This window comes from Poromitra crassiceps, assembly GCF_964638095.1.
Source record: "Poromitra crassiceps genome assembly, chromosome: 14".
NCBI classification, from domain to species: Eukaryota; Metazoa; Chordata; class Actinopteri; order Beryciformes; family Melamphaidae; genus Poromitra; species Poromitra crassiceps.
This window is the reverse complement of record NC_139633.1, coordinates 30,183,114-30,209,024: the sequence shown is the minus strand read 5'-3', so window position 1 is coordinate 30,209,024 and position 25,911 is coordinate 30,183,114. Positions and strand designations below refer to the sequence as shown.

Sequence of the window (25,911 nt, the reverse complement as noted above, 5' to 3'; positions counted from 1 at the left end):
TTCCAGGATTAAAGCTCTTTGTATAAGAATGTTCTGAAACGTCAATGGATAAATTAATGGGAATTCATGGGAATTAACTTCCTGGAACTGGAGCCATTCAAAAGTGAGAACTGCCAGTCAGATGAGGGTGCTATTATCTGCAAGCCCAGAATTAGAGTATCAATAGTATGGTCACCTAATGCTAATGTCTTCTCATCAGGGAGTAACAATGGCAACACCTGTAGAGCTGCTCTTGAGAACTTTGGAGGATTTGAGCAAGGAAGAGTTCAAGAAGTTCAAGTGGTTCCTGCAGCAGACTGGCATCCTCGAAGACTTCCCAGCCATCCCAAAGAGCCACCTGGAGAAGGCAGACAGGCTGGACACAGTAGATCACATGTTCCAGACCTACAGCGAATACACTCTGGAGGTGACCAAAAAGGTTCTGAGGAAGATCCTCAAGAATGATCTCCTGCAACGATTATTAAAAACCAGTTCAGGACCCAAAGGTAAGTAATGGGACAATTATAGAATGGGACTTTATGCAAGCATGCATCACATAAAATTATTTATAAAATATTATCTTCTAAAATATGACATGATGAAATTATTTATTTATTTTTGCCAACAATGTATAGAGTGTGAGCCTACTTTTATTAGCCTATGTCCAGACAATAGATTTATGAAGAGGGGCAGGCTGCCATTTTAGACACAACACAAACAATAAAGCACAGTTTGTGGGAATTATCAGCACAGTGGAAAAGTGTCTTTAAACCTAACTCCCTGTTGAGTAATAATAAGCAACTTTAGATCACCTACCTTATACCTTAAACCCAAATAGGATGAGATGACTGAATAGATTCAGTTTGGAATATGGACATTTAACAGGAAATATTAGCATTACTCATAATTGCCTATACTATTTCCTTATTGTTCTCTGTTTATTCATTCAGAGACACTTGCCGAGTGCCAGATTAAACACAAATCCAACGTGATGAAGAAGTTTCAGCATTTGTTTGAGGCAATGACAAACTCAGAAAAGTCGATACTTCTGAATGAGATCTTCACAGAGCTCTTCCTCATAGAGGAAGAGACTGGAGAGGCCGACAACGCACATGAAGTCAGACAGATTGAAATGGCATCCAGGAAACCAGTGAGCCTAGAAAACACAATCAAAAGTGAAGACATCTTTAAACCCTTACCTGGAAGAGATGAACCAATCAGAACAGTGCTGACCAAGGGAGTGGCTGGCATTGGGAAAACAGTCTTAACACAGAAGCTCACTCTGGACTGGGCTGAAGACAAAGCCAACCAGGATATGCAATTCATATTTCCATTCACTTTCCGAGAGTTGAATCTGCTGAAAGGGAAACAGTTCAGCTTGGTGAAACTTCTTCACCACTTCTTTCCTGAGATCAAAAAAGCAGGAATCTGCAGGTTTGACAAATTCCCAGTTATGTTCATCTTTGATGGTCTGGATGAGTGTCGACTTCCTCTAGACTTCAAGAGCAAAGAGATCCTGGATGATGTTACAGAGTCGACCTCAGTGGATGTGTTGCTGACAAACCTCATCAAAGGGAATCTGCTTCCCCATGCTCGCATCTGGATAACCACACGACCTGCAGCCGCCAATCAGATCCCTTCTGAGTATGTTGATATGGTAACAGAGGTGAGAGGCTTCACTGACCCACAGAAAGAGGAGTACTTCAGAAAGAGATTCAGAGATGAGGAGCAGGCCAGCAGAATCATCTCCCACATCAGGAATTCACGGAGCCTCCACAACATGTGCCACATCCCAGTCTTCTGCTTGATCACTGCTAAAGTTCTGAAGCATCTGTTGAAAACCTGTGACACAGAAAACCTGCCCAAGACCCTGACTGCGATGTACATCCACTTCCTGGTGGTTCAGTCCAAAATGCAGAACGTCAAGTATCATGGGAGAACTGAGACAGATCCACACTGGACACAGAGCAGGGAGATGATTCTCTCTCTGGGAAAACTGGCTTTTGAACAGCTGGAGAAAGGCCACCTGATCTTCTATGAAGAAGACCTGAAACAGTGTGGTATTGATATCAGATCAGCCTCAGTTTACTCAGGAGTGTTCACACAGATCTTTAAAGAGGAGTGTGGACTGTACCAGGACCAGGTCTTCTGCTTTGTCCATCTGAGCATTCAGGAGTTTCTGGCTGCTGTTCATGTCATGGTCTCATTCATTGACTCTGGTGTCAATCTGCTGTCAGAAGGCTCCTTGTCCTCCTGGTGGTCTATGCTATTCAGAGACAGATCAGCAGTAAAATATCTTTACCAGAGTGCTGTGCACAAGGCCTTAAAGAGTCCAAATGGACATCTGGACTTGTTCCTCCGCTTCCTCCTGGGCCTTTCACTGGAGACCAATCAGAGTCTCCTACGAGGCCTGCTGACACAGACAGGAAACAGCTCACAGACCAATCAGGAAACAGTCCAGTACATCAAGAAGAAGATCAAGAAGAATCCCTCTGCAGAGACAAACATCAATCTGTTCCACTGTCTGAATGAGCTGAATGACCGTTCTCTAGTGGAGGAGATCCAACAGTACCTGAGATCAGGAAGTCTCTCCATAGTCAAAATCTCCCCTGCTCAGTGGTCGGCTCTGGTCTTCATCTTACTGTCATCAGAAGAAGCTCTGGACGTGTTTGACCTGAAGAAATACTCTGCTTCAGACAAGGCTCTTCTGAGGCTGCTGCCAGTGGTCAAAGCCTCGAATAAAGCTCTGTAGGTTCATACATAACTGGGTAAATCAAATATATTAAATAGAAGATATATACATTTTCAAACATGTTGCATATCTGTCTCACTAATTCTTCTTCAGGCTGAGTGGCTGTCAGCTGTCAGAGAGAAGCTGTGAAGCTCTGGCCTCAGTGCTGAGCTCCCAGTCCTCCAGTCTGAGAGAGCTGGACCTGAGTGACAACATCCTGAAAGATACAGGTGTGAAGCTGATCTCTGCTGGACTGGAGAGTCCACACTGTAGACTGGAAACTCTCAGGTCAGTATTCCTCTTCGTGTTCAACAGACGACCATTTAAATCCTGCTTTACATACATATTACTATCAGCAATTATTAATTATGGCTTTGTTGTATACTTGATTCTGATTGGTCAATCACAGCCTTCTACAGTCTGTTATTTCTGTGTATCAGACCATTGCTATGTATAACAGACAGTTCTGATCACACACTCCAGAGGCCGTGGGTCATATGAATCTGCAGAAAGAAGTCCAGTAAATGCTGTTGCTTAAATAATCAAATTAACAATGGGAGTGCCTCTCCTAGATGCATTTTGATTTATTTAGTAAGTAGCCGTGTAATAAGCAGGATGATGTACAGCTCACATAAACACATATCATGTGGAGGATGTTCTCTGTTCATGTCATTTTAAAACCAAGTGTGAATCCAATATTTACCAAGACTTCCTAGTCTATGTGAATTACTTTCCATGAGGACATTTCATTGTTTCCTCTCCTTGGATTCAGATTCATATTCAGATGACTTTATTTATCCCAGAAGGACAATTCATTTTCACAGCCTACCCAACACCTTAAAAGCTCACAGGCGAGGAACAAATCCTCCTGACAGACATGACAAGACAACGTAACAGCATGACATAACAAATAAAATATAGCATACCATGTCAGAGATAACAGATCAGTTGATCAGATCAGTTATGAACATGAACAAGCAAAAATATATACATATATTGTATATGTATAAACATGAGAACATGTACAAAAAATAAATGAAAGATATAGTGTTGACACATAAAATACCAGAAAGGACTTCTGATATTCTCTCACAAAGTGAGGGGAGAACTAACTCAAACTGGACCAAATTAAACCACAATGTGGATCAGCTAGTCAACTTTGAGGGATTTACCATTTGTGTGTGTGTGTGTGTGTGTGTGTGTGTGTGTGTGTGTGTGTGTGTGTGTGTGTGCGTGTGTGCGCGCGCGCGTGTGTGTGTGTGTGTACCCACGCGCGTGCGCGCGTGCAGGCTGTCTGGCTGCCTGCTCACAGAGAAAGGCTGTGCTTCTCTGGCCTCAGCTCTGAGCTCCAACCCCTCCCATCTACGAGAGCTGGACCTGAGCTACAATCATCCAGGAGCCTCAGGAGAGAAGCTGCTCTCTGCTAGGCTGGAGGATCCACACTGCAGACTGGACTCTCTCAGGTATGGAGAGGCAACATTACATACTGTAGAAGGATGAGAGTATACGTACCCGAGTCAATTATTCTGAAAGCCTGGTGGGGCAGCTAGATTTCTTTCAAACATCCGTAACCTATACATCAAAATTAAGCTTAAAACATGTCGTTTGCTCCCATTAAAAAACCTGTCAAAAATATTGAAGTAATATAGATTTTTTACCTTAGATTTCAGTCATGTTATTATATTTCAGTCATGTTAAGATCTAACATGCTGTATGTATCAGCCATAGGTTTCATGGGATTTTGACATAGCTCACACTAACCCAGTTGTTGGGGGCGGGGGTGAGAAGGGGCATAGGGGGGGGGGGTATGCGGGTAGAGGGGGTGGTGGGGTTCAGACAGTTCATACAACTTAATCTAGTTAAACTATCTAGGTAAAACCTAGTTAGTATATAGCTGGCCTGCAGTGTAGCCAACTCTTTTCCAAGGAAACTAGTTATTGGCTGCTCAGAAAGTTGCTAGAAGTCACCACATGACGTCACATGATAATGTGCTTTTCAATATAAGGCTGCAATTGTTCGGCATGGCCCATTTTAATATTAACTGCTGACTCCGCCCACCTGTGGCAGATTTGTTACATGCTGGTAAAAACTACAAGTTACTACAAGTGGACCCTATCGAACAGTCCTTGCTCTCAGCGGAGGGAGGGGGTGTGTGCTATGTGGGAAGCACCAGTGTTTGCACTAGGTTTGCTGCTCAAGGGGGGCAGGATGGACTGGGGGGTGGGGTGGGGATGTCTAACCCAATAAAAAAATCACAACAGTTTTTAATTTTTTTACACCAATTGCTATATTTTGTGTTTTAAAACAAATACATTTTGTTACAGTTTCCCCCCCTTTCTTACAGTGGGGGAGTCAGTCAGTCAATATTTGTAGGACAGCTATTGATTATCAATCTTATACGCGAAGGACACTTATGGACTTAAAGATTAAAGCATAATGTTCATGTTTCATCATCAAAGAGAATCTTATGGTCTGACTTTGTTTATTCCCACAGAGTGGACCATGGTGGGGTCCAGAGGTTGAAACCAGGTCTGATGAAATGTAAGTGTGTATTTAGGTTGATTCATAAAACAAAACACACATTTAACAATTGAGATGGAAAGTCCCTCTACACAGCAACATGTGACATATATTCATTCAAGTCCTGCTGAGTAGACAGTGAAGCCTGGCTCCTAGAGCCAAATGTCCACCAGCTCCATGTGGCTGTCTGAACAGACCCACACTCATGTCATCTTGTCAGACCCACGCTTGTGTCATCTTGTCAGACACATGCTCATGTCATCTTGTCAGACACACGCTCATGTCATCTTGTCAGACCCATGCTCATGTCATCTTGTCAGACCCACACTCATGTCATCTTGTCAGACCCACGCTTGTGTCATCTTGTCAGACACATGCTCATGTTATCTTGTCAGACCCACGCTCATGTCATCTTGTCAGACACATGCTCATGTCATCTTGTCAGACACATGCTCATGTCATCTTGTCAGACCCACACTCATGTCATCTTGTCAGACACACGTTCATGTCATCTAATCAGACACATGTTCATGTCATCTTGTCAGACACACGCTCGTGTCATCTTGTCAGACACACGCTCATGTCATCTGGTCAGTCAGACCCACGCTCATATCATCTTGTCAGACCTACGCTCATAACATCTTGTCAGAAACCACGCTTATATCATCTTGTCAGACCCACGCTTATATCATCTTGTCAGACCCACGCTTATATCATCTTGTCAGACCCATGCTCATATCATCTTGTCAGACACACGCCCATGTCATCTTGTCAGACACACGCTCATATCATCTTGTCAGACACACGCTCATGTCATCTTGTCAGACACATGCTCATGTCATCTTGTCAGACCCACGCTTAATGCTTGAAGACATTATTGATATGGTAAACAAATGCACAAATAAAACCTCCACAGACGGGGATGATATTGATATGTCTCTGGTAAAGAATATTATCGTGGAAATTGTGGAGCCACTATCTCATATATTTAATTTGTCATTCAAAATGGGAGTATTCCCCCAAAAAATGAAAATGGCAAAAGTTATTCCGTTATTTAAAGCTGGAGACAAGCATTTGTTCACCAATTATAGACCGATATCCCTGCTATCACAGTTCTCTAAGATACTTGAAAAACTATTTGTTGCAAGATTAGATATTTTCATTGATAAACATAATCTCTTAATGGACGGCCAGTATGGTTTTAGAACAGCTAGATCTACCTCCATGGCATTAATGGAGCTGGTAGAGGAAATAACAGACTGCATAGAGAAGAAAAAATATGTATTAGGAATATTCATTGACCTAAAAAAAGCTTTTGACACAATAGATCATGATATATTATTGAAAAAGATGGACAGGTTTGGTGTCAGAGGGGCTGCTCTAAAGTGGCTGGAAAGCTATATTAGTAACAGGCAGCAATTTGTTGTGATGGGTCAGCATAAGTCACAATGCTTAAGCAGTACCTGTGGTGTCCCACAGGGGTCAGTATTGGGACCCAAATTGTTCATTTTATACATTAACGATATCTGTAAAGTATCTGAATTACTGAAACTTGTTGTCTTTGCGGACGACACAAATATTTTGTGTTCGGGGGATGACCTGCAGCAGCTTTTAGAAGTGGCAATGAAAGAAATGGAAAAATTTAAAGATTGGTTCAGTGCAAATAAGTTATCACTCAATCTGAAAAAAACCAACTTCATGATATTTGGTAATCCTAAAATTAACATATATCCCCAACTGGAAATTGGAAATGAAAAAATTGAGAGAGTGTATACAAACAAGTTCCTAGGGGTTTTAATAGACCACAAACTCTGCTGGAAACCCCACATACAGTATTTGTGTTCAAAGATCGCAAGCAGTATTGGCATACTGGGCAAGACTAGATACATCCTGGATCAAAATACTCTATACACATTGTATTGCACACTCATTGCACCATATCTATCATATTGTGTTGAAGTTTGGGGGAATACTTATAAAAGCAACTTACAAAAGATATGTACACTGCAGAAAAGAGCCATACGGATAGTACATCATGGTAGATATTTAGATCACACAATTAGTATGTTTATAAAGAGCAAAACACTTAAATTTATGGATTTAGTGAAATTCAAAACTGCACAAATTATGTTTCTGGCAGTTAAAAACAAACTGCCAAGCAACATTAAAAAAAAAATCTTGGTTAGAGAGAGTGGGTATAATCTTAGAGGGACTTTAACTTTAAAACAACCTACTGTACGTACGACTCTTAAAAGCATGTCTATTGCAGTTTGTGGGGTATCACTCTGGAATGGTCTGGATGTGAGTATTAAGTTAAGTAATAGCATCAAACAATTTAAAGGCAGTTATAAACATGCACTTATGGACACATATAAGAGAGAGGAGCTTGAGCAGTAAGGTGCCAACTAGATTTACATTTTTCATTTGATAATGGGATATATATATATATGGACATTTGAAAGATTGTACTTGTATTTGATTATTTGTTATATTATAATTTTTTATTTTATTATTTTTATTTGTTTTTATTATTTTTCTTTTCATAACACAATTTAAATTATTGTAAAGAAGGGGCAGGGCTTGATAAGTCTTTTACTTCCTCCTGTCCCTTCTCGAACAGTTATTGAACTGACCTTGGAAAAGGTCTTGTCTATTTACCTGTTTTTGTTTTTAAAACGGTTTTATGTTCTTTGTTCGAGACAAATAAAGATCAAATCAAAATCAAATATCATCTTGTCAGACACACGCTTATATCATCTTGTCAGACACACGCTCATGTCATCTTGTCAGACACACGCTCATGTCATCTTGTCAGACACATGTTCATGTCATCTTGTCAGACACACGCTCATGTCATCTTGTCAGACACATGCTCATGTCATCTTGTCAGACCCACGCTCATGTCATCTTGTCAGACACACGCTCATGTCATCTTGTCAGACACACGCTCATGTCATCTTGTCAGACACACGCTCATGTCATCTTGTCAGACACATGTTCATGTCATCTTGTCAGACACACGCTCATGTCATCTTGTCAGACACATGCTCATGACATCTTGTCAGACCCACGCTCATGTCATCTTGTCAGACACACGCTCATGTCATCTTGTCAGACCCACGCTCATATCATCTTGTCAGACACATGCTCATGTCATCTTTAGTAGAGCAGATAATTGCAAATATAGCAAGAATCGTTCAAATAGTGATACAAGCATGAACTTTGGTACATATACTCTTCAAATCCCACTCTTTTCAAAAATACCGCTGGCCACGCAAAATTCCAATTTGGCGGCCCCAAAATCCAAGATGTCCGCTCAAAAATGTGGTTTTTCCTTTATAACTCGAAATGCATTGATTTTAAACCCCATAAATGTACTAAAGTTGAATATAAAGTTGGGTATTGCGGATCTTTTGGTAACAGGTGCATGTCTGTATCTATTACGGTTCTTGAGATACAGCATATAGGTACTTTTACAGACTCGGGAGAGCAAAAACTTTGTACCATTGATTGTTGTTAAGTTAATTTGGTAATATGAAAATGTTATTCATATGCAATAGAGTGAATGTCAGCACACAACCAGGGCACACTGGTGACATCACTGCTGTGGATGTTCATGCAAAGCAGCGCCGAAATAGCCGTGATGTTCAAGCCTGCATTTTCTGTAAGAAAATAGCACCTGCATCTGATCTCAGGCAGGTTATGACAATGAAGCTGAACCAGAGGTTGCACAAGTGTGCACAGACACTTAACGATGAGCTTCTTGCCAAATTGAGTGGTAGAGATGCCATTGCCCAGGAGCTGAAGTACCACTGTGCCTGTCTATGTACTCTCTATAACAGGGAAAGGTCCCATTTGAGAAAACTTGAACATCGCATGAACATCCTCAGGCTCACAGCTGGGACCAGCAGATCGGTGTTTCCTTGCCCGATCCAATTTGGTGTTGTTAAAGAACAACCGGCAGCTGACGTGGTATTTAGCCAGATTTTTTCTTAAAGTAGCATCAATACCACCACCTTCATCCAGCCTTGCTGGATCCAGGATCAATGGCATTTCCTGGATTTCATGAAACATTGGTATGTTGGTAGCCAGCATGGCATAGCCATCATGTTCAAGGGTGTAATGAGTTCGAGGTGATGTTAGGTCTCCGTCTGTTCTGTCTTTTTGACAAAGACAACATTTAGACCAGTCAGTTTGTCTTTTCGCAAACGAGTTTGAATGTGCCATTTTGGGTTTTGATTAAGGCCGAGGGGCTATCCTTTTACCACATTAACCAAATAACACACATTCTTGTATGGGATACAACTAGGTTCAGTTATTATTGGTTAACCTACACCTAGCCCGATCATTCATCCAATGCCATTTAAGTCCCGTGTGATCTGTACACCTTCCAGGTAACTGAAGCCCCGTTACCCTTGGCTCGGCTCTCCCGCGCTGGCACACCCTGTCTATTCAGGTGCGGCTATCTAACTATATCTACTAACTACCAACTACGGTTTACTAGCTAATGGATATGGGGCTGTCAGACAGCATTTGGGACACTAAACTAAACTACTACAACTACAAGTCTAATAAAGCAGTTTTATATCTAGATCAGCTGACACTGAACCCCATGCTGAGTTACACAGCAGTGATGTCACCAGTGTGCCCTGGTTGTGTGCTGACATTCACTCTATTGCATATGAATAACATTTTCATATTACCAAATTAACTTAACAACAATCAATGGTACACATTTTTTGCTCTCCCGAGTCTGTAAAAGTACCTATATGCTGTATCTCAAGAACCGTAATAGATACAGACATGCACCTGGTACCAAAAGATCCGCAATACCCAACTTTATATTCAACTTTAGTACATTTATGGGGTTTGAAATCAATGCATTTCGAGTTATAAAGGAAAACCCACATTTTTGGGCGGACATCTTGGATTATGGGGCCGCCATCTTGGAATTTTGCGTGGCCAGCGGTATTTTTGAAAAGAGTGGGTTTTTAAGAGTATATGTACCAAATTTCATGCTTGTATCACCATTTGAACAATTCTTTCACTTATCTGCTCTTGTCAGACACATGCTCATATCATCTTGTCAGACCCACGCTCATGTCATCTTGTCAGACACACGCTCATGTCATCTTGTCAGACCCACGCTCATGTCATCTTGTCAGACCCACGCTCATGTCATCTTGTCAGACACACGCTCATGTCATCTTGTCAGACCCACGCTCATATCATCTTGTCAGACACACGCTCATGTCATCTTGTCAGACACACGCTCATGTCATCGTGTCAGACCCACGCTCATATCATCGTGTCAGACACACGCTCGTGTCATCTTGTCAGACACACGCTTATGTCATCGTGTCAGACCCACGCTCATATCATCTTGTCAGACACACGCTCATGTCATCGTGTCAGACCCACGCTCATGTCATCGTGTCAGACACACGTTCATGTCATCTTGTCAGACACACGCTCATGTCATCTTGTCAGACACATGCTCATATCATCTTGTCAGACCCACGCTCGTGTCATCTTGTCAGACCCACGCTCGTGTCATCTTGTCAGACCCACGCTCGTGTCATCTTGTCAGACACACGCTCATGTCATCTTGTCAGACACACGCTCATGTCATCGTGTCAGACCCACGCTCATGTCATCGTGTCAGACCCACGCTCATGTCATCGTGTCAGACACACGTTCATGTCATCTTGTCAGACACGCTCATGTCATCTTGTCAGACACATGCTCATGTCATCGTGTCAGACACACGCTCATGTCATCTTGTCAGACACGCTCGTGTCATCTTGTCAGACACACGCTCATGTCATCGTGTCAGACACACGCTCATGTCATCGTGTCAGACCCACGCTCATGTCATCGTGTCAGACACACGTTCATGTCATCTTGTCAGACACGCTCATGTCATCTTGTCAGACACATGCTCATATCATCTTGTCAGACCCACGCTCGTGTCATCTTGTCAGACCCACGCTCGTGTCATCTTGTCAGACCCACGCTCGTGTCATCTTGTCAGACCCACGCTCATGCCATCTTGTCAGACACATGCAGGACTGACAAACAGAGAACAGGTGTGTATCTTTGCTGTAGTGCATGCATTGCGCCAGTGGCGGCTGGTGCATTTTTGTCCAGGGAGGGCTAGGCTGGACGATAAGGTTGAAATCAATAAGGATAATAATGATTTTTCTCGATTTATACCAGGGTCTGGGTGAATACTCTATTCTGATTGGCTGCAGGGTGTCCAATAATTTGTGATAATGGTCAGTGATAATTTACACCTAGCTAAGTAGTTCCAGTCAAATGGTCTGTTCATCGTTCATATCAATGCGCCAGGATCACGACAGAGCTCTATACCACCGTTAAGGGTTAATATGGCACTTTTATGAGTTTAGAAACAAAAAATCGAAAAGTCCACTGTGAAAATGGAAAGTAACTATTTAGATTACCCCTGTGTGCTCAGTTTATTAAAATAACGGCTATTTACAAATCTGTCGTATTTGGAGATCTGATGTTGTCTTGACAGAAGCCGGCTCTCAGCTGTCAACTGTCAAACCAGCTCTGTTTATAACTTTGCAGCAAGCCAGCCAGGTGCTTTGTAAGAGCGCACGCTGCCTGTATCACTGATACAAATCAAGTCGAAGAGGAAAAAGATGAGATCAACAAAAAGAAAACAACAAAATGGGCAGTTAACAGCAACACACTGAGAGAATTCCTTGTACAAAACATACCTGGACTCCAACATAGAAAGCTTCAGATGGTTTTCAGTCTCCTCCGAGCACCACTTACATCTTAAGACCTGGGGACGTTAACGTAATTCCCTGGAATGCGAGTTTAACAGCCAGTTAGTTACATGGCGTTGCATTCTTAGACATTGCCGTTTGCTTTATTTTGTATGTTACATACAATTGGTCAAATTATTAGTTAGTTTATGGTCTAGAAATTCTGCCAGGTGCAGGCACTAAGCGGCCATTTTCTGCAATGATAATCTTGAGCAGCTGAGGGGACTATTTTGTCTCGCCGGTTCTCAACTCATATCCTATGTTATGAAAAATAGATTTTGATTGCAAAATGCATAAAAATATAAATGAATGGTCTTGTTTTGTTTATTTGGCAAGTGACCATGGTATAAGCGGGTTGATGCACTTCGAGGTGTCCATTATCAGTAATTATTGCACGATGCGAAGGCGTGAACCGTCCGAAGCGAAGCCGAGGATGGTTGCCTCCACGAAGCTGATAATGAACACCTCGTTGTGCATTAACCCTTACATAATGTACACCTCGTTGTGCATTAACCCTTACATAATGTACACCTCGTCGTGCATTAACCCGTACATAATGTACACCTCGTTGTGCATTAACCCTTACATAATGTACACCTCGTCGTGCATTAACCCTTACATAATGTACACCTCGTTGTGCATTAACCCTTACATAATGTACACCTCGTTGTGCATTAACCCTTATATAATGTACACCTCGTTGTGCATTAACCCTTACATAATGTACACCTCGTCGTGCATTAACCCTTACATAATGTACACCTCGTTGTGCATTAACCCTTACATAATGTACACCTTGTCGTGCATTAACCCTCACATAATGTACACCTCGTCGTGCATTAACCCTTACATAATGTACACCTCGTCGTGCATTAACCCTTACATAATGTACACCTCGTTGTGCATTAACCCTTACATAATGTACACCTCGTTGTGCATTAACCCTTATATAATGTACACCTCGTTGTGCATTAACCCTTACATAATGTACACCTCGTCGTGCATTAACCCTTACATAATGTACACCTCGTTGTGCATTAACGCTTACATAATGTACACCTTGTCGTGCATTAACCCTCACATAATGTACACCTCGTCGTGCATTAACCCTTACATAATGTACACCTCGTCGTGCATTAACACTTACATAATGTACACCTCGTCGTGCATTAACCCTTACATAATGTACACCTCGTTGTGCATTAACCCTTACATAATGAACACCTCGTCGTGCATTAACCCTTACATAATGAACACCTCGTTGTGCATTAACCCTTACATAATGTACACCTCGTCATGCATTAACCCTTACATAATGTACACCTTGTCGTGCATTAACCCTCACATAATGTACACCTCGTCGTGCATTAACACTTACATAATGTACAACTCGTCGTGCATTAACCCTTACATAATGTACACCTCGTCGTGCATTAACCCTTACATAATGTACACCTCGATGTGCATTAACCCTTACATAATGTACACCTCGTCGTGCATTAACCCTTACATAATGTACAACTCGTCGTGCATTAACCCTTACATAATGTACACCTCGTTGTGCATTAACCCTTACATCATGTACACCTCGTCGTGCATTAACCCTTACATAATGTACACCTCGTCGTGCATTAACGCTTACATAATGTACACCTTGTCGTGCATTAACCCTCACATAATGTGCACCTCGTCGTGCATTAACCCTTACATAATGTACACCTCGTCGTGCATTAACCCTTACATAATGTACACCTCGTTGTGCATTAACCCTTACATAATGTACACCTCGTTGTGCATTAACCCTTACATAATGTACACCTCGTCGTGCATTAAACCTTACATAATGTACACCTCGTTGTGCATTAACCCTTACATAATGTACACCTTGTCGTGCATTAACCCTTACATAATGAACACCTCGTTGTGCATTAACCCTTACATAATGTACACCTCGTTGTGCATTAACTAGGGGTGTCACGATACACTCAGTTCACGATACGATACGTATCACGATACTGGGTTCACGATAACGATACGATACGATACGATTTTAACAATATTTTTTTAAACTTGAATAATGACAATATATGACTGGAAAAGTAGTATTTTATTTGAAATGCACAAATACAAAACATGCTGTTGTGGGAAATTGTTATTACAATAACAACTAGAAAAAACATGAGATTGGAGATAAGGCTTATCTTGAAATAGAATGAGTTACACCGTCACTAAGATTAACTTTGAACTAAAAGGTTTCTCAGCAGTATAAATTCTCATTATGCATCTTCAGTTTTTCTTCAAACTCAAACAACAAGACTTTTCTTAATCTATTTTTTATGCATCTTCAGTTTTTCCTGTCAAGTAAACAGTTTTGCCAGAACTCAATTGAATGGTTTCTCTCCTGTATAACTTCTCATGTGTCTCTTCAGAGACTTGTTCAACTGAACTACTTTCCACACATTGAACTTCAACAAACAAAGACGTTTCTTAACCTATTTAAAAAAAAAAAAAAAAAAAAAAAAAAAATTTTTTTTTTTTTTTTTTTTTTGCGATATGAGATTTCATCTCAACGATACATATCGTGACGTTTTACTATCGCGAAATTTCGTGGGACGATATATTGTGACACCCCTAGCATTAACCCTTACATAATGTACACCTCGTCGTGCATTAACCCTTAATGTACACCTCGTCGTGCATTAACCCTTACATAATGTACACCTCATCGTGCATTAACCCTTACATAATGAACACCTCGCCGTGCATTAACACTTACATAATGAACACCTTGTCGTGCATTAACCCTTACATAATGTACACCTCGTCGTGCATTAACCCTTACATAATGTACACCTCGTCGTGCATTAACCCTTACATAATGTACACCTCGTTGTGCATTAACCCTTACATAATGAACACCTCGTCGTGCATTAACCCTTACATAATGTACACCTCGTCGTGCATTAACCCTTACATAATGTACACCTCGTCGTGCATTAACCCTTCCATAATGTACACCTCGTTGTGCATTAACCCTTACATAATGTACACCTTGTCGTGCATTAACCCTTACATAATGTACACCTTGTCGTGCATTAACCCTTACATAATGAACACCTTGTCGTGCATTAACCCTTACATAATGTACACCTCCTCGTGCATTAACCCTTACATAATGTACACCTCGTTGTGCATTAACCCTTACATAATGTACACCTCGTTGTGCATTAACCCTTACATAATGTACACCTCGTTGTGCATTAACCCTTACATAATGTACACCTCGTTGTGCATTAACCCTTACATAATGTACACCTCGTCGTGCATTAACCCTTACATAATGTACACCTTGTTGTGCATTAACCCTTACATAATGTACACCTCGTCGTGCATTAACCCTTACATAATGTATACCTCCTCGTGCATTAACCCTTACATAATGAATACCTCGTTGTGCATTAACCCTTACATAATGTACACCTCGTTGTGCATTAACCCTTACATAATGTACACCTCGTTGTGCATTAACCCTTACATAATGTACACCTCGCTGTGCATTAACCCTTACATAATGTACACCTCGTCGTGCATTAACCCTTACATAATGTACACCTCGTCGTGCATTAACCCTTACATAATGTACACCTCCCTGTGCATTAACCCTTACATAATGTACACCTCGTCATGCATTAACCCTTACATAATGTACACCTCGTCGTGCATTAACCCTTACATAATGTACACCTCGTTGTGCATTAACCCTTATATAATGTACACCTCGTTGTGCATTAACCCTTACATAATGTACACCTCGTCCTGCATTAACCCTTACATAATGTACACCTCGTTGTGCATTAACCCTTACATAATGTACACCTCGTTGTGCATTAACCCTTACATAATGTACACCTCGTCGTGCATTAACCCTTACATAATGTACACCTCGTTGTGCATTAACCCTTACATAATGTACACCTCGTTGTGCATTAACCCTTACATAATGTACACCTCCTCGTGCATTAACCCTTACATAATGTACACCTCGTTGTGCATTAACCCTTACATAATGTACACCTCGTTGTGCATTAACCCTTACATAATGAACACCTCGTCGTGCATTAACCCTTACATAATGTACACCTCGTTGTGCATTAACCCTTACATAATGTACACCTCGTTGTGCATTAACCCTTACATAATGAACACCTCATCGTGCATTAACCCTTACATAATGTACACTAGGGGTGGGAATCACCAGATGCCCACGATACGATATTGAAACGATACTTGAGTCACGATACGATAGTATTGCGATACTGCGATATTTTCGATATTGCGATATAGCGATATATTGAATATTGCGATATTTTTATATATTGCGATTTCTTACTTTTTCAACTGCAAATGATCTCCCCAAAGGAAAACTTTGTCAACATCTGGTTCATATAAGATCAATTTTCCAGTCTGTTCATCTGACTTCAACCATTTTATTACAGCAACATTGTCAAGACAAGTAGTAGACACTGACAGAGCAACAACTTTCATTTATGTTACATTCTACTTACAGTCCACCTTAACTGTGTGTGTGGACTACTGAGGTAGTTTTTGACAATGCAAGTTCACTTCACTTCAAGTGTACAAATTACAAAACATCTTGTGTGCATGACAAAACTAACTGTTACTGTTAAAACAACAAAATGAAAATATGGTACTGTTTGTTTACTGGCCTAGTGGCCTTGGAACTAAAGTTTATAGCAGCAAAATTGTCAACTTGACAGACACTACTAGTAGACACTAGACACAGACAGACTGACAAACCCTGTCATAAAATCCTGTCAGTTGCATGCACCTGACAAACTTCAGTCCAATGTAAGACTTAACTGAATGCAACCATGTGTGACTACTGACTACTAGTGTGAAGTAGGCTAGTACTAGGCAGGCTACTATTATTATGTATTTTGAACAATGTAACATCACTTCTACAAAGAAAATGTTAGTCCCTTCAGCAACTGGGGAATTAGTGAAAATAAAATAGTGTACTTTTGAAATAAATAAAATGTGCTACTGTTTGTCTTTGCAGCTGGCCGGAAATAAAGTGTATAGCAGCAAATGTAGACAGTTGAAACTTGAAAGTGATAGTTGCATGCACTTCCTGACAAACTGAACTGTTTGTAATGTATTACAGACTACAGTCTGTCTACTACAGTACTTACTTACAGTCCAACTTAACTGAATGCAAATGTGTGTGGACTACTGTAGGCTATAATTAGGTATCTCGAACAATGCAACTTCACTTGTACACAAATACAATTGTAGTAAAAAAATAAAATACATTGTACTCTTAAGATAAATAAAATGTGCTACTAAATAAAATAAATTGTACTCTTAAGATAAATAAAATGTGCTACTGTTTGCTGCTGGCCTTGGAAAGTAAAAGAAAATGTTCAGAAACATTTGGACAGTGACGGAATGTCAGCATTCTTGCTCAGAAAGATGAGCTGATCAATGTGCTCTGAGGTCAGAGTGCTCCTTTGTGCTGTGACGATGTCTCCAGCTGTTGAGAAGACTCTTTCAGCTGAGACGCTAGTACCTGGGATACAAAGGTATCTTTTTGCCAGCTTGGCCAGGAAAGGAAAGCCATGCGCATGTGATCTCCACCAGCCTAGTGGGTCTTCTGCGAGTGCCAGTGGTGCGCCATCCTGGTATCTTTTCACCTCCTCTTCAGCGATGGCAGCGAACGATTTTGGTGCGGCTGCTGCTCCATCTCCTCCAGCATCACTATAAGACTGGCCAAGCAAGTCTGCTAGTGCTTTCCCACATGACGTCTTCTTGGCGGGTGGGGGTCCAGGATCCTCCTCCTCCTCAGTGTCACCAGCGGCAGCTTCCTCTTCCTCCTCCTCCTGGACGTCGTCTTCTGGCTCAGAGTGTTCTTCTGGCTCCCTCATTTCTTCCTGTATAACACACCCACACAGACAGAGAGGGAGACAGACAGAGAGGGAGAGAATGAAATAAGTTGCTTATCTTTGGTAAAGCAAGGCGGTGGTAGCTAACTAATAATATAGTGAATTTGTCTTTACATTTTAAATAAATCTTTGCCAACAGGTCTACAATATAATATAGTGAATTTGTCTTTAAATTTGAAATAAATCTTTGCCAACAGGTCTACAATATGAGTAGAGCCATGCCATTTAAGTGTGTTAGAATACATTCTACTATTATTATTAGTTTACCTGAAGGGTGACAGCCTCAGCAACAACTCTGGCATATGTTTCCTGTCTCTCAAATGCTGACAGGAACGGCAGGGCTTTGAACCGGGGGTCAAGGCTGGATGCTGTGGAGAGGAGGCTCCTCTCTGCTGCAGTGGCATATCTCTTCTGCAGATCTTCACTGATGCTTTTTTTGATGTCTCTGACCAGCACTGTGTCGCCAGCCTTGTCCTGTGTCTCATCCAACAGCTGTGCGAGCAGGGGTGCTACGAGTGACAGAGTAGGATTCTTTTCCTCAGACATCACTTTGGTCGCCACTTGCATCGACTTCAAGGCCTGGACAATTTCTTCGGCATTCCCAACATCCGTCTCATTCAGGGTGAAGAGATCTGTGTTGCTCTTTCTCACTTGGGGAGACAACAGGGCTGCACAAATAGCAGGCTGTTGTTCAAGGAACCGCAGGAGCATTTCGTAAGCACTATTCCATCTTGTGCTGACATCGGTCTTCAGCTTGTGGCTTGGGAGCTGTAGCATTTTCTGTTTTTGTTGCAGAGTGTGGTTTGCCAGCGTGCTTCTGTTGAAAAAGCCAGTTATGCGCCTGACTCTTCCCATGAGCCTGGCTACTTTTGGCAGAGCTAGCGCACGTTGTGACGCCAGGTTGAGCGCATGAGCGAAACACTTCACGTGCAAGTATCCCGCTAACGCGATCGCAACGCTCATGTTGGCAGCGTTGTCGGTGACAACCACCAGGCTTTTGTCAGCAATCCCCCACTCTTGTGCTGCATGTTGCAGGAGCTCTGCAATGTTTGGGCCATTGTGACTTTCGTGTAGTGCTCTGGTTTGGAGAACGAAAGACAGCAGTTGCCAGTCCTCGTCGAGATAGTGAGCCGTTACAGTCACATATGAATCCACTGCACGCGACGTCCACGCGTCGCATGTTAAGGCAATCCGTTCTGCTGTACTCAGAGATTCCTGCACTTTCATCTTCACTTCTCTGTAGAGATTGGGTACGGCTGTCTCCGTGAAAAAACGACGCGACGGAGTCACATACCGGGGTTCCAGGGTCTTGAGCATGTAAGAAAAGCCCTCGTTTTCCACAACGCTATAGGGCCGCTGGTCTTTGCATATGAAGTAGGTGATGGCCTGTGTTATTTTCTTGCCTCGTTCTGAATTAGCAGGTAGCTTTGTCAAGAGAAGTGAATCCAGTCTTGGCTGGGCCTTCGGAGGCACCGGTGGTTTCCCGTCACCGGCTAATTCCTGGTGGTGGCGTGCCAGGTGAACCATCATGTTCGTCGTATTCCCAGAGTACTTTATCTTCATACGACACTCTTTGCAAACCGCATGTGACATGTCAATTTCGCTCGTCTTTCCATCCTTGAGGAAAAATCCAAAATGATTCCATATTTTAGATCTAAACGCGGACGGTGCCTTTTTTATTTGTTTCTCCGTCGACTCCATCTTGTTTGACCAACTTCCCGTTGCACGCTCTCGTCTCGCGATGACGCTGAACGTGACCATGCACATGACACTGCTGACCTCAAACACTCAGCACCATCTAGTGGGCTGAAAAAGCAATTGATTCTATTATTCTTCTAGTACTGTAATAGCAAACAGTTTATTTGCATTATATAATAAAATATCGATACATGGCGTCCAAATATCGATACAGTATCGTCACGCAAAATATCGCGATACTGTGGTGTATCGATTTTTTCCCCCACCCCTAATGTACACCTCGTCGTGCATTAACCCTTACATAATGTACACCTCGTCGTGCATTAACCCTTACATAATGTACACCTCGTTGTGCATTAACCCTTACATAATGTACACCTCGTAGTGCATTAACCCTTACATAATGTACACCTCGTCGTGCATTAACCCTTACATAATGTACACCTCGTCGTGCATTAACCCTTACATAATTTACACCTCATCGTGCATTAACCCTTACATATATTACACCTCATCGTGCATTAACCCTTACATAATGTAGACCTCGTCGTGCATTAACCCTTACATAATGTACACCTCGTCGTGCATTAACCCTTACATAATGTACACCTCGTCGTGCATTAACCCTTACATAATGTACACCTCGTAGTGCATTAACCCTTACATAATGTACACCTCGTCGTGCATTAACCCTTACATAATGTACACCTCGTCGTGCATTAACCCTTACATAATGAACACCTCGTTGTGCATTAACCCTTACATAATGTATACCTCGTCGTGCATTAACCCTTACATAATGTAGACCTCGTCGTGCATTAACCCTTACATAATGTACACCTCGTCGTGCATTAACCCTTACATAATTTACACCTCATCGTGCATTAACCCTTACATATATTACACCTCATCGTGCATTAACCCTTACATAATGTAGACCTCGTCATGCATTAACCCTTACATAATGTACACCTCGTCGTGCATTAACCCTTACATAATGTAGACCTCGTTGTGCATTAACCCTTACATAATGTACACCTCGTTGTGCATTAACCCTTACATAATGTACACCTCGTCGTGCATTAACCCTTACATAATGAACACCTCGTTGTGCATTAACCCTTACATAATGTATACCTCGTAGTGCATTAACCCTCACATATATCACAATATGGTTCATCATAGGGGTGGGCGATGGCAAAAATATATCACGATTTTTTCAGGCAGGATCACGATCCACGATCTTATCACGATTCTTTTTCATCTTGGTTTTTAAGACTATCTTGCTATTTACTGAACAATACAAGTACTTACAAACTAATTTCAGGGTTTGTACGGTCATGAAAAACCTGGCAAAGCCCAATTTAAAATACAATTCCCAGGCCCTGGAAAAGTTATTGAAAGTTTGGGAAAAGTCATGGAAATTAGTTTCATAAATATTTTTATGTGCTTCATTTTTTACGCTGAGTTTACAATAATTCATGTTTGTTTCCCAAACTTTTATCTTGGGACCCAAAAGATAAATTTTGTGTCTGCCTGGGACCGAACAAAACATACTGTAATGAGTTGCCATGACGACCAGTTGGCGACCCACCCCCCACGGGTCCGCGACCCAAATTGGGTCCCGACCCATAGTTTGGGAAACAATAGAGAAATAATAACGTTGACAAGCAGCACACGCTCAATAAGGTTAGCTGAAAACTAGTTTGGTGGTGGCCTGACACAGTTCCATCAACTTTGTGAGAGAGGCAGGCAGACTAGCCGCTTGGTTAATGGAGAAATAGCCTGCCTACATCATGTCATAGGCAACTGCAACAGACCGCCCAGGCAAAGCAAAATGCAGGTTGTGTTGTGTGAAAACATTCAATATGAACATGAGAGAGGCGGCGGCCACGAGCAAATGAGGCAAACATGAAAGGCGCTGCTGCTCGTCAGGTAACGTTACTGCATCACTGGACTGAGGTTCTTACCACAGCGAGGGAACTGCTATCATATCACCGAGCAGCACGTATCTCTCTCGTCAGCTACAGTATCAAGCAGGCAGCGTGACCGAAACATTAAGTCTGAACTGTGGAGGCAACGCGATGGTGGCCGCTGACGGCGGCTAATTATTATTATTATTTAACTTGTTCAAAGATGCCAGCCTGCTAAGTGTGTGTGAGTGTTCACATGACAAGCCAAACCAACTCCGCCTCTGTGTTGTGAAGGGGGGCTTTGGAGTGGTCTTTCAGACATAGAAATGCAACAGATAGAATGTGCACTGCATGTAGCACGATTCTAATGATCTGTCTGGAAAGGCAGATCGTGGAGCCATTCTGATCGTTAAGGATCTAAGATCGTCATATCGCCCACCCCTAGTTCATTATCATCATCAGTATATAAATGGGAGCTATGGCTCTGTCTGTTTCTCTGTCTGTCCCTGAGAGAGAGAGAGAGAGGGGGGGAGAGACTGAGGGAGGGAGAGAGAGAGGGGGGAGAGTCTGAGGGAGAGAGAGGGGGGAGAGAGACTGAGAGAGAGAGAGAGAGAGAGGGGAGAGAGAGAGAGAGGGGAGAGAGACTGAGGGAGAGAAAAAGAGGGGTGGAGACTGAGGGAGAGAGAGAGGGGAGAGAGACTGAGGGAGAGAGAGAGAGAGGGGAGAGATACTGAGGGAGAGAGAGAGGGGGGAGAGACTGAGGGAGAGAGAGAGAGAGAAGGAAGAGATACTGAGGGAGAGAGAGAGGGGGGAGAGACTGAGGGAGAGAGAGAGAGAAGGGAGAGATACTGAGGGAGAGAGAGAGGGGGGAGAGACTGAGGGAGAGAGAGAGAGAGAGAAGGGAGAGATACTGAGGGAGAGAGAGAGAGGGGAGAGAGACTGAGGGAGAGAGAGAGAGGGGTGGAGACTGAGGGAGAGAGAGAGGGGGGGGGACTGAAGGAGAGAGAGGGGGAGAGACTGAGGGAGAGAGAGAGGGGGGGAGAGACTGAGGGAGAGAGAGAGAGGGGGGGGAGACTGAGGGAGAGAGAGAGGGGGGAGAGACTGAGGGAGAGAGGGGTGGAGACTGAGGGAGAGAGAGAGAGGGGGGAGAGACTGAGGGAGAGAGAGAGAGGGGGGAGATACTGAGGGGGAGAGAGACTGGGTGAGAGAGAGGGGGGAGACTGGGGGAGAGAGAGAGAGGGGGAGAGATACTGAGGGAGAGAGAGAGAGAGAAGGGAGAGATACTGAGGGAGAGAGAGAGGGGGGAGAGACTGAGGGAGAGAGAGAGAGAGAGAGAGTAGGGAGAGATACTGAGGGAGAGAGAGAGGGGAGAGAGACTGAGGGAGAGAGAGAGAGAAGGGAGAGATACTGAGGGAGAGAGAGAGGGGGGAGAGACTGGGGGAGAGAGAGAGAGAGAGAGAGAGAAGGGAGAGATACTGAGGGAGAGAGAGAGAGGGGAGAGAGACTGAGGGAGAGAGAGAGAGGGGTGGAGACTGAGGGAGAGAGAGAGGGGGGAGAGACTGAGGGAGAGAGAGGGGGAGAGACTGAGGGAGAGAGAGAGGGGGGGAGAGACTGAGGGAGAGAGACTGACGGAGAGAGGGGGGGAGACTGAGGGAGAGAGAGAGGGGGGAGAGACTGAGGGAGAGAGGGAGAGAGGGGTTGAGACTGAGGGAGAGAGAGAGGGGGGGAGAGACTGAGGGAGAGAGAGGGAGAGAGAGAGAGAGAGAGAGGGGGAGAGACTGAGGGAGAGAGAGAGAGGGGGAGAGAGACTGGGTGAGAGAGAGGGGGAGAGATACTGAGGGAGAGAGAGAGAGAAGGGAGAGATACTGGGGGAGAGAGAGAGGGGGGAGAGACTGAGGGAGAGAGAGAGAGAGAGAGAATGGAGAGATACTGAGGGAGAGAGAGAGGGGAGAGAGACTGAGGGAGAGAGAGAGAGGGGTGGAGACTGAGGGAGAGAGAGAGGGGAGAGAGACTGAGGGAGAGAGACTGAGGGAGAGAGGGGGAGGCTGAGGGAGAGAGAGAGGGGGGAGATACTGAGGGAGAGAGAGAGGGGAGAGAGAGAGAGAGGGGGGGAGAGACTGAGGGAGAGAGAGAGGGGGGAGGGACTGAGGCAGAGAGAGAGGGGGGAGAGAGAGAGAGAGAGGGGGGGAGAGACTGAGGGAGAGAGAGAGGGGGGAGAGACTGAGGGAGAGAGAGAGAGGGGGGAGAGAGACTGAGGTAGAGAGTGAGAGGGGGAGAGACTGAGGGAGGGAGAGAGGGGGGAGGGACTGAGGGAGAGAGAGAGAGGGGGGAGAAACTGAGGGAGAGAGAGAGGGGGGAGAGACTGAGGGAGAGAGAGAGGGGGGAGAGACTGAGGGAGAGAGAGAGGGGGTGGAGACTGAGGGAGAGAGAGAGGGGGTGGAGACTAGGGATGCAACGGTATGAGTTTTTGACGGTATGATAACCTTGGACAAAAATATCACGGTTTCACGGTATCGCGGTATCGCGGACCTTTATGTGTAAAAAATGCCAATGAACAAAATTTATTTTATTTTTAACAGTTTGCTGAATTGTGGACTGAGAAAAAATGTTAATGTAACCTCCAACTGTAATTACAGTTAACTGGCAAGTAGCTATGTGTTAATATAGTTTGTTATTATGTTAATATAGTACTGTTCTTACTTATAAATGTAAACGATTTAATCTAATTAATTTGATGTGAAACTAAAACATCATAATAATATCAAATACACGCTTCTCTTTTGTAATGGGTGAACACTGGACACAATTATTGTTTCCTCACACACACAGCCTCTGTCCCTGTTTCTGTCTCTCTCTCTCTCTCACTCACACACACAAAGTTTGTGCATACTTTTCCACTGACAGGTTGGAGGAGTCTTTCGTCATTCTCTAATGTTACTTCTCTTCAGTGCAATACGTTTTGATAACGACCTGCTGTACAGCGCCGTTCGCTCAGTCAACTAACGTTAACTTTAGTGGAGAAAGATAGCTGGTGTTAGCTAGCTAATTAGCCATGTTAGCTGCCTCAGTAGGTAACGTTCGCATAGAGAGAGCATTTATCTGACGTTTGTTAGCTACTCCTCAAACCTGCGGGTGGAAATAGTTTATGTCCAATGCGATGTATGTTGAAGCAAGACAACGTTTTAATGTAGCTTGAATTTGACAAATAACGACGGGTCGTGCTCACGCAGATCTAAGCCCTGGCCATCCTAGGCTCAACGCGAGACTCATCAGTCATTCTGATGAGTCTCGCGTTGAGGCTATGGCCATCTGGGATTTTACAATAGCCGAAATATTCCCATACAGCCGACGTCGTCTTTTTAGATGGGGGGAAAGTTCAGGGGGGTCCTTCCTTGCGTTCTCCTGCTTTATCACACACACGGTTGTAAACACAGTCAAGGGCAGCTCCTCACTACTGTGCGTCTAGGTAGGCATGCAGCAAGGGGGAGGGGCCGCGTAAGCTGCACTCTGCAAGCAACCGGCACGTTGTTTTGGGGAAACAGCTGATACCGTGGAGAAGGTATGACGGCAAATCTTAGTGGTTTTGATACCGTGACTTTTTCAAACCGGGGTATACCTTCAAACCGGAAACCGCTGCATCCCTAGTGGAGACTGAGGGAGAGAGAGAGAGGGGTGGAGACTGAGGGAGAGAGAGAGAGAGGGGTGGAGACTGAGGGAGAGAGAGAGAGGGTCAGAGAGACTGAGGGAGAGAGAGAGGGGGGAGAGAGACTGAGGGAGAGAGAGAGAGGGGGCAGAGAGACTGAGGGAGAGAGAGAGAGAGAGGGTCAGAGAGACTGATGGAGAGAGAGAGAGAGGGGTGGAGACTGAGGGAGAGAGAGAGATGGGAGAGACTGAGGGAGAGAGAGAGAGAGAGGGGTGGAGACTGAGGGAGAGAGAGAGGGGGAGAGAGACTGAGGGAGAGAGACTGAGGGAGAGAGAGAGGGGAGAGAGACTGAGGGAGAGAGAGACTGAGGGAGAGAGAGAGAGAGGTGGAGACTGAGGGAGAGAGAGAGAGAGAGAGAGAGAGGGGTGGAGACTGAGGGAGAGAGAGAGAGGGGGGAGAGACTGAGGGAGAGGGAGGGGGAGAGACTGAGGGAGAGAAATAGAGGGGGAGAGAGACTGGGTGAGAGAGAGGGGGGAGACTGAGGGAGAGAGAGAGAGGGGGAGAGAGAGAGAGGGGTGGAGACTGAGGGAGAGAGAGAGAGGGGTGGAGACTGAGGGAGAGAGAGAGGGGAGAGAGACTGAGGGAGAGAGAGAGAGGGGAGAGAGAC

General features: G+C 43.7%; 1 protein-coding gene across 1 annotated transcript in view; it reads left to right on the top strand.

Annotated features, from left to right (window-relative positions):
* Positions 1-208: 208 nt before the first annotated feature.
* The window catches only part of LOC310789130 (NLR family CARD domain-containing protein 3-like), a gene marked incomplete at both ends in the record, with an annotated part of 36,629 nt that continues 10,926 nt past the window's right edge, over positions 209-25,911 (top strand). The window contains 5 exons of the mRNA XM_083650723.1: positions 209-485; positions 930-2,727; positions 2,825-2,998; positions 4,000-4,173; positions 5,205-5,251. Coding sequence (XP_083506849.1) covers positions 209-485; positions 930-2,727; positions 2,825-2,998; positions 4,000-4,173; positions 5,205-5,251 — 2,470 coding nt within the window. The remainder of the gene's footprint in view (positions 486-929; positions 2,728-2,824; positions 2,999-3,999; positions 4,174-5,204; positions 5,252-25,911) is intronic.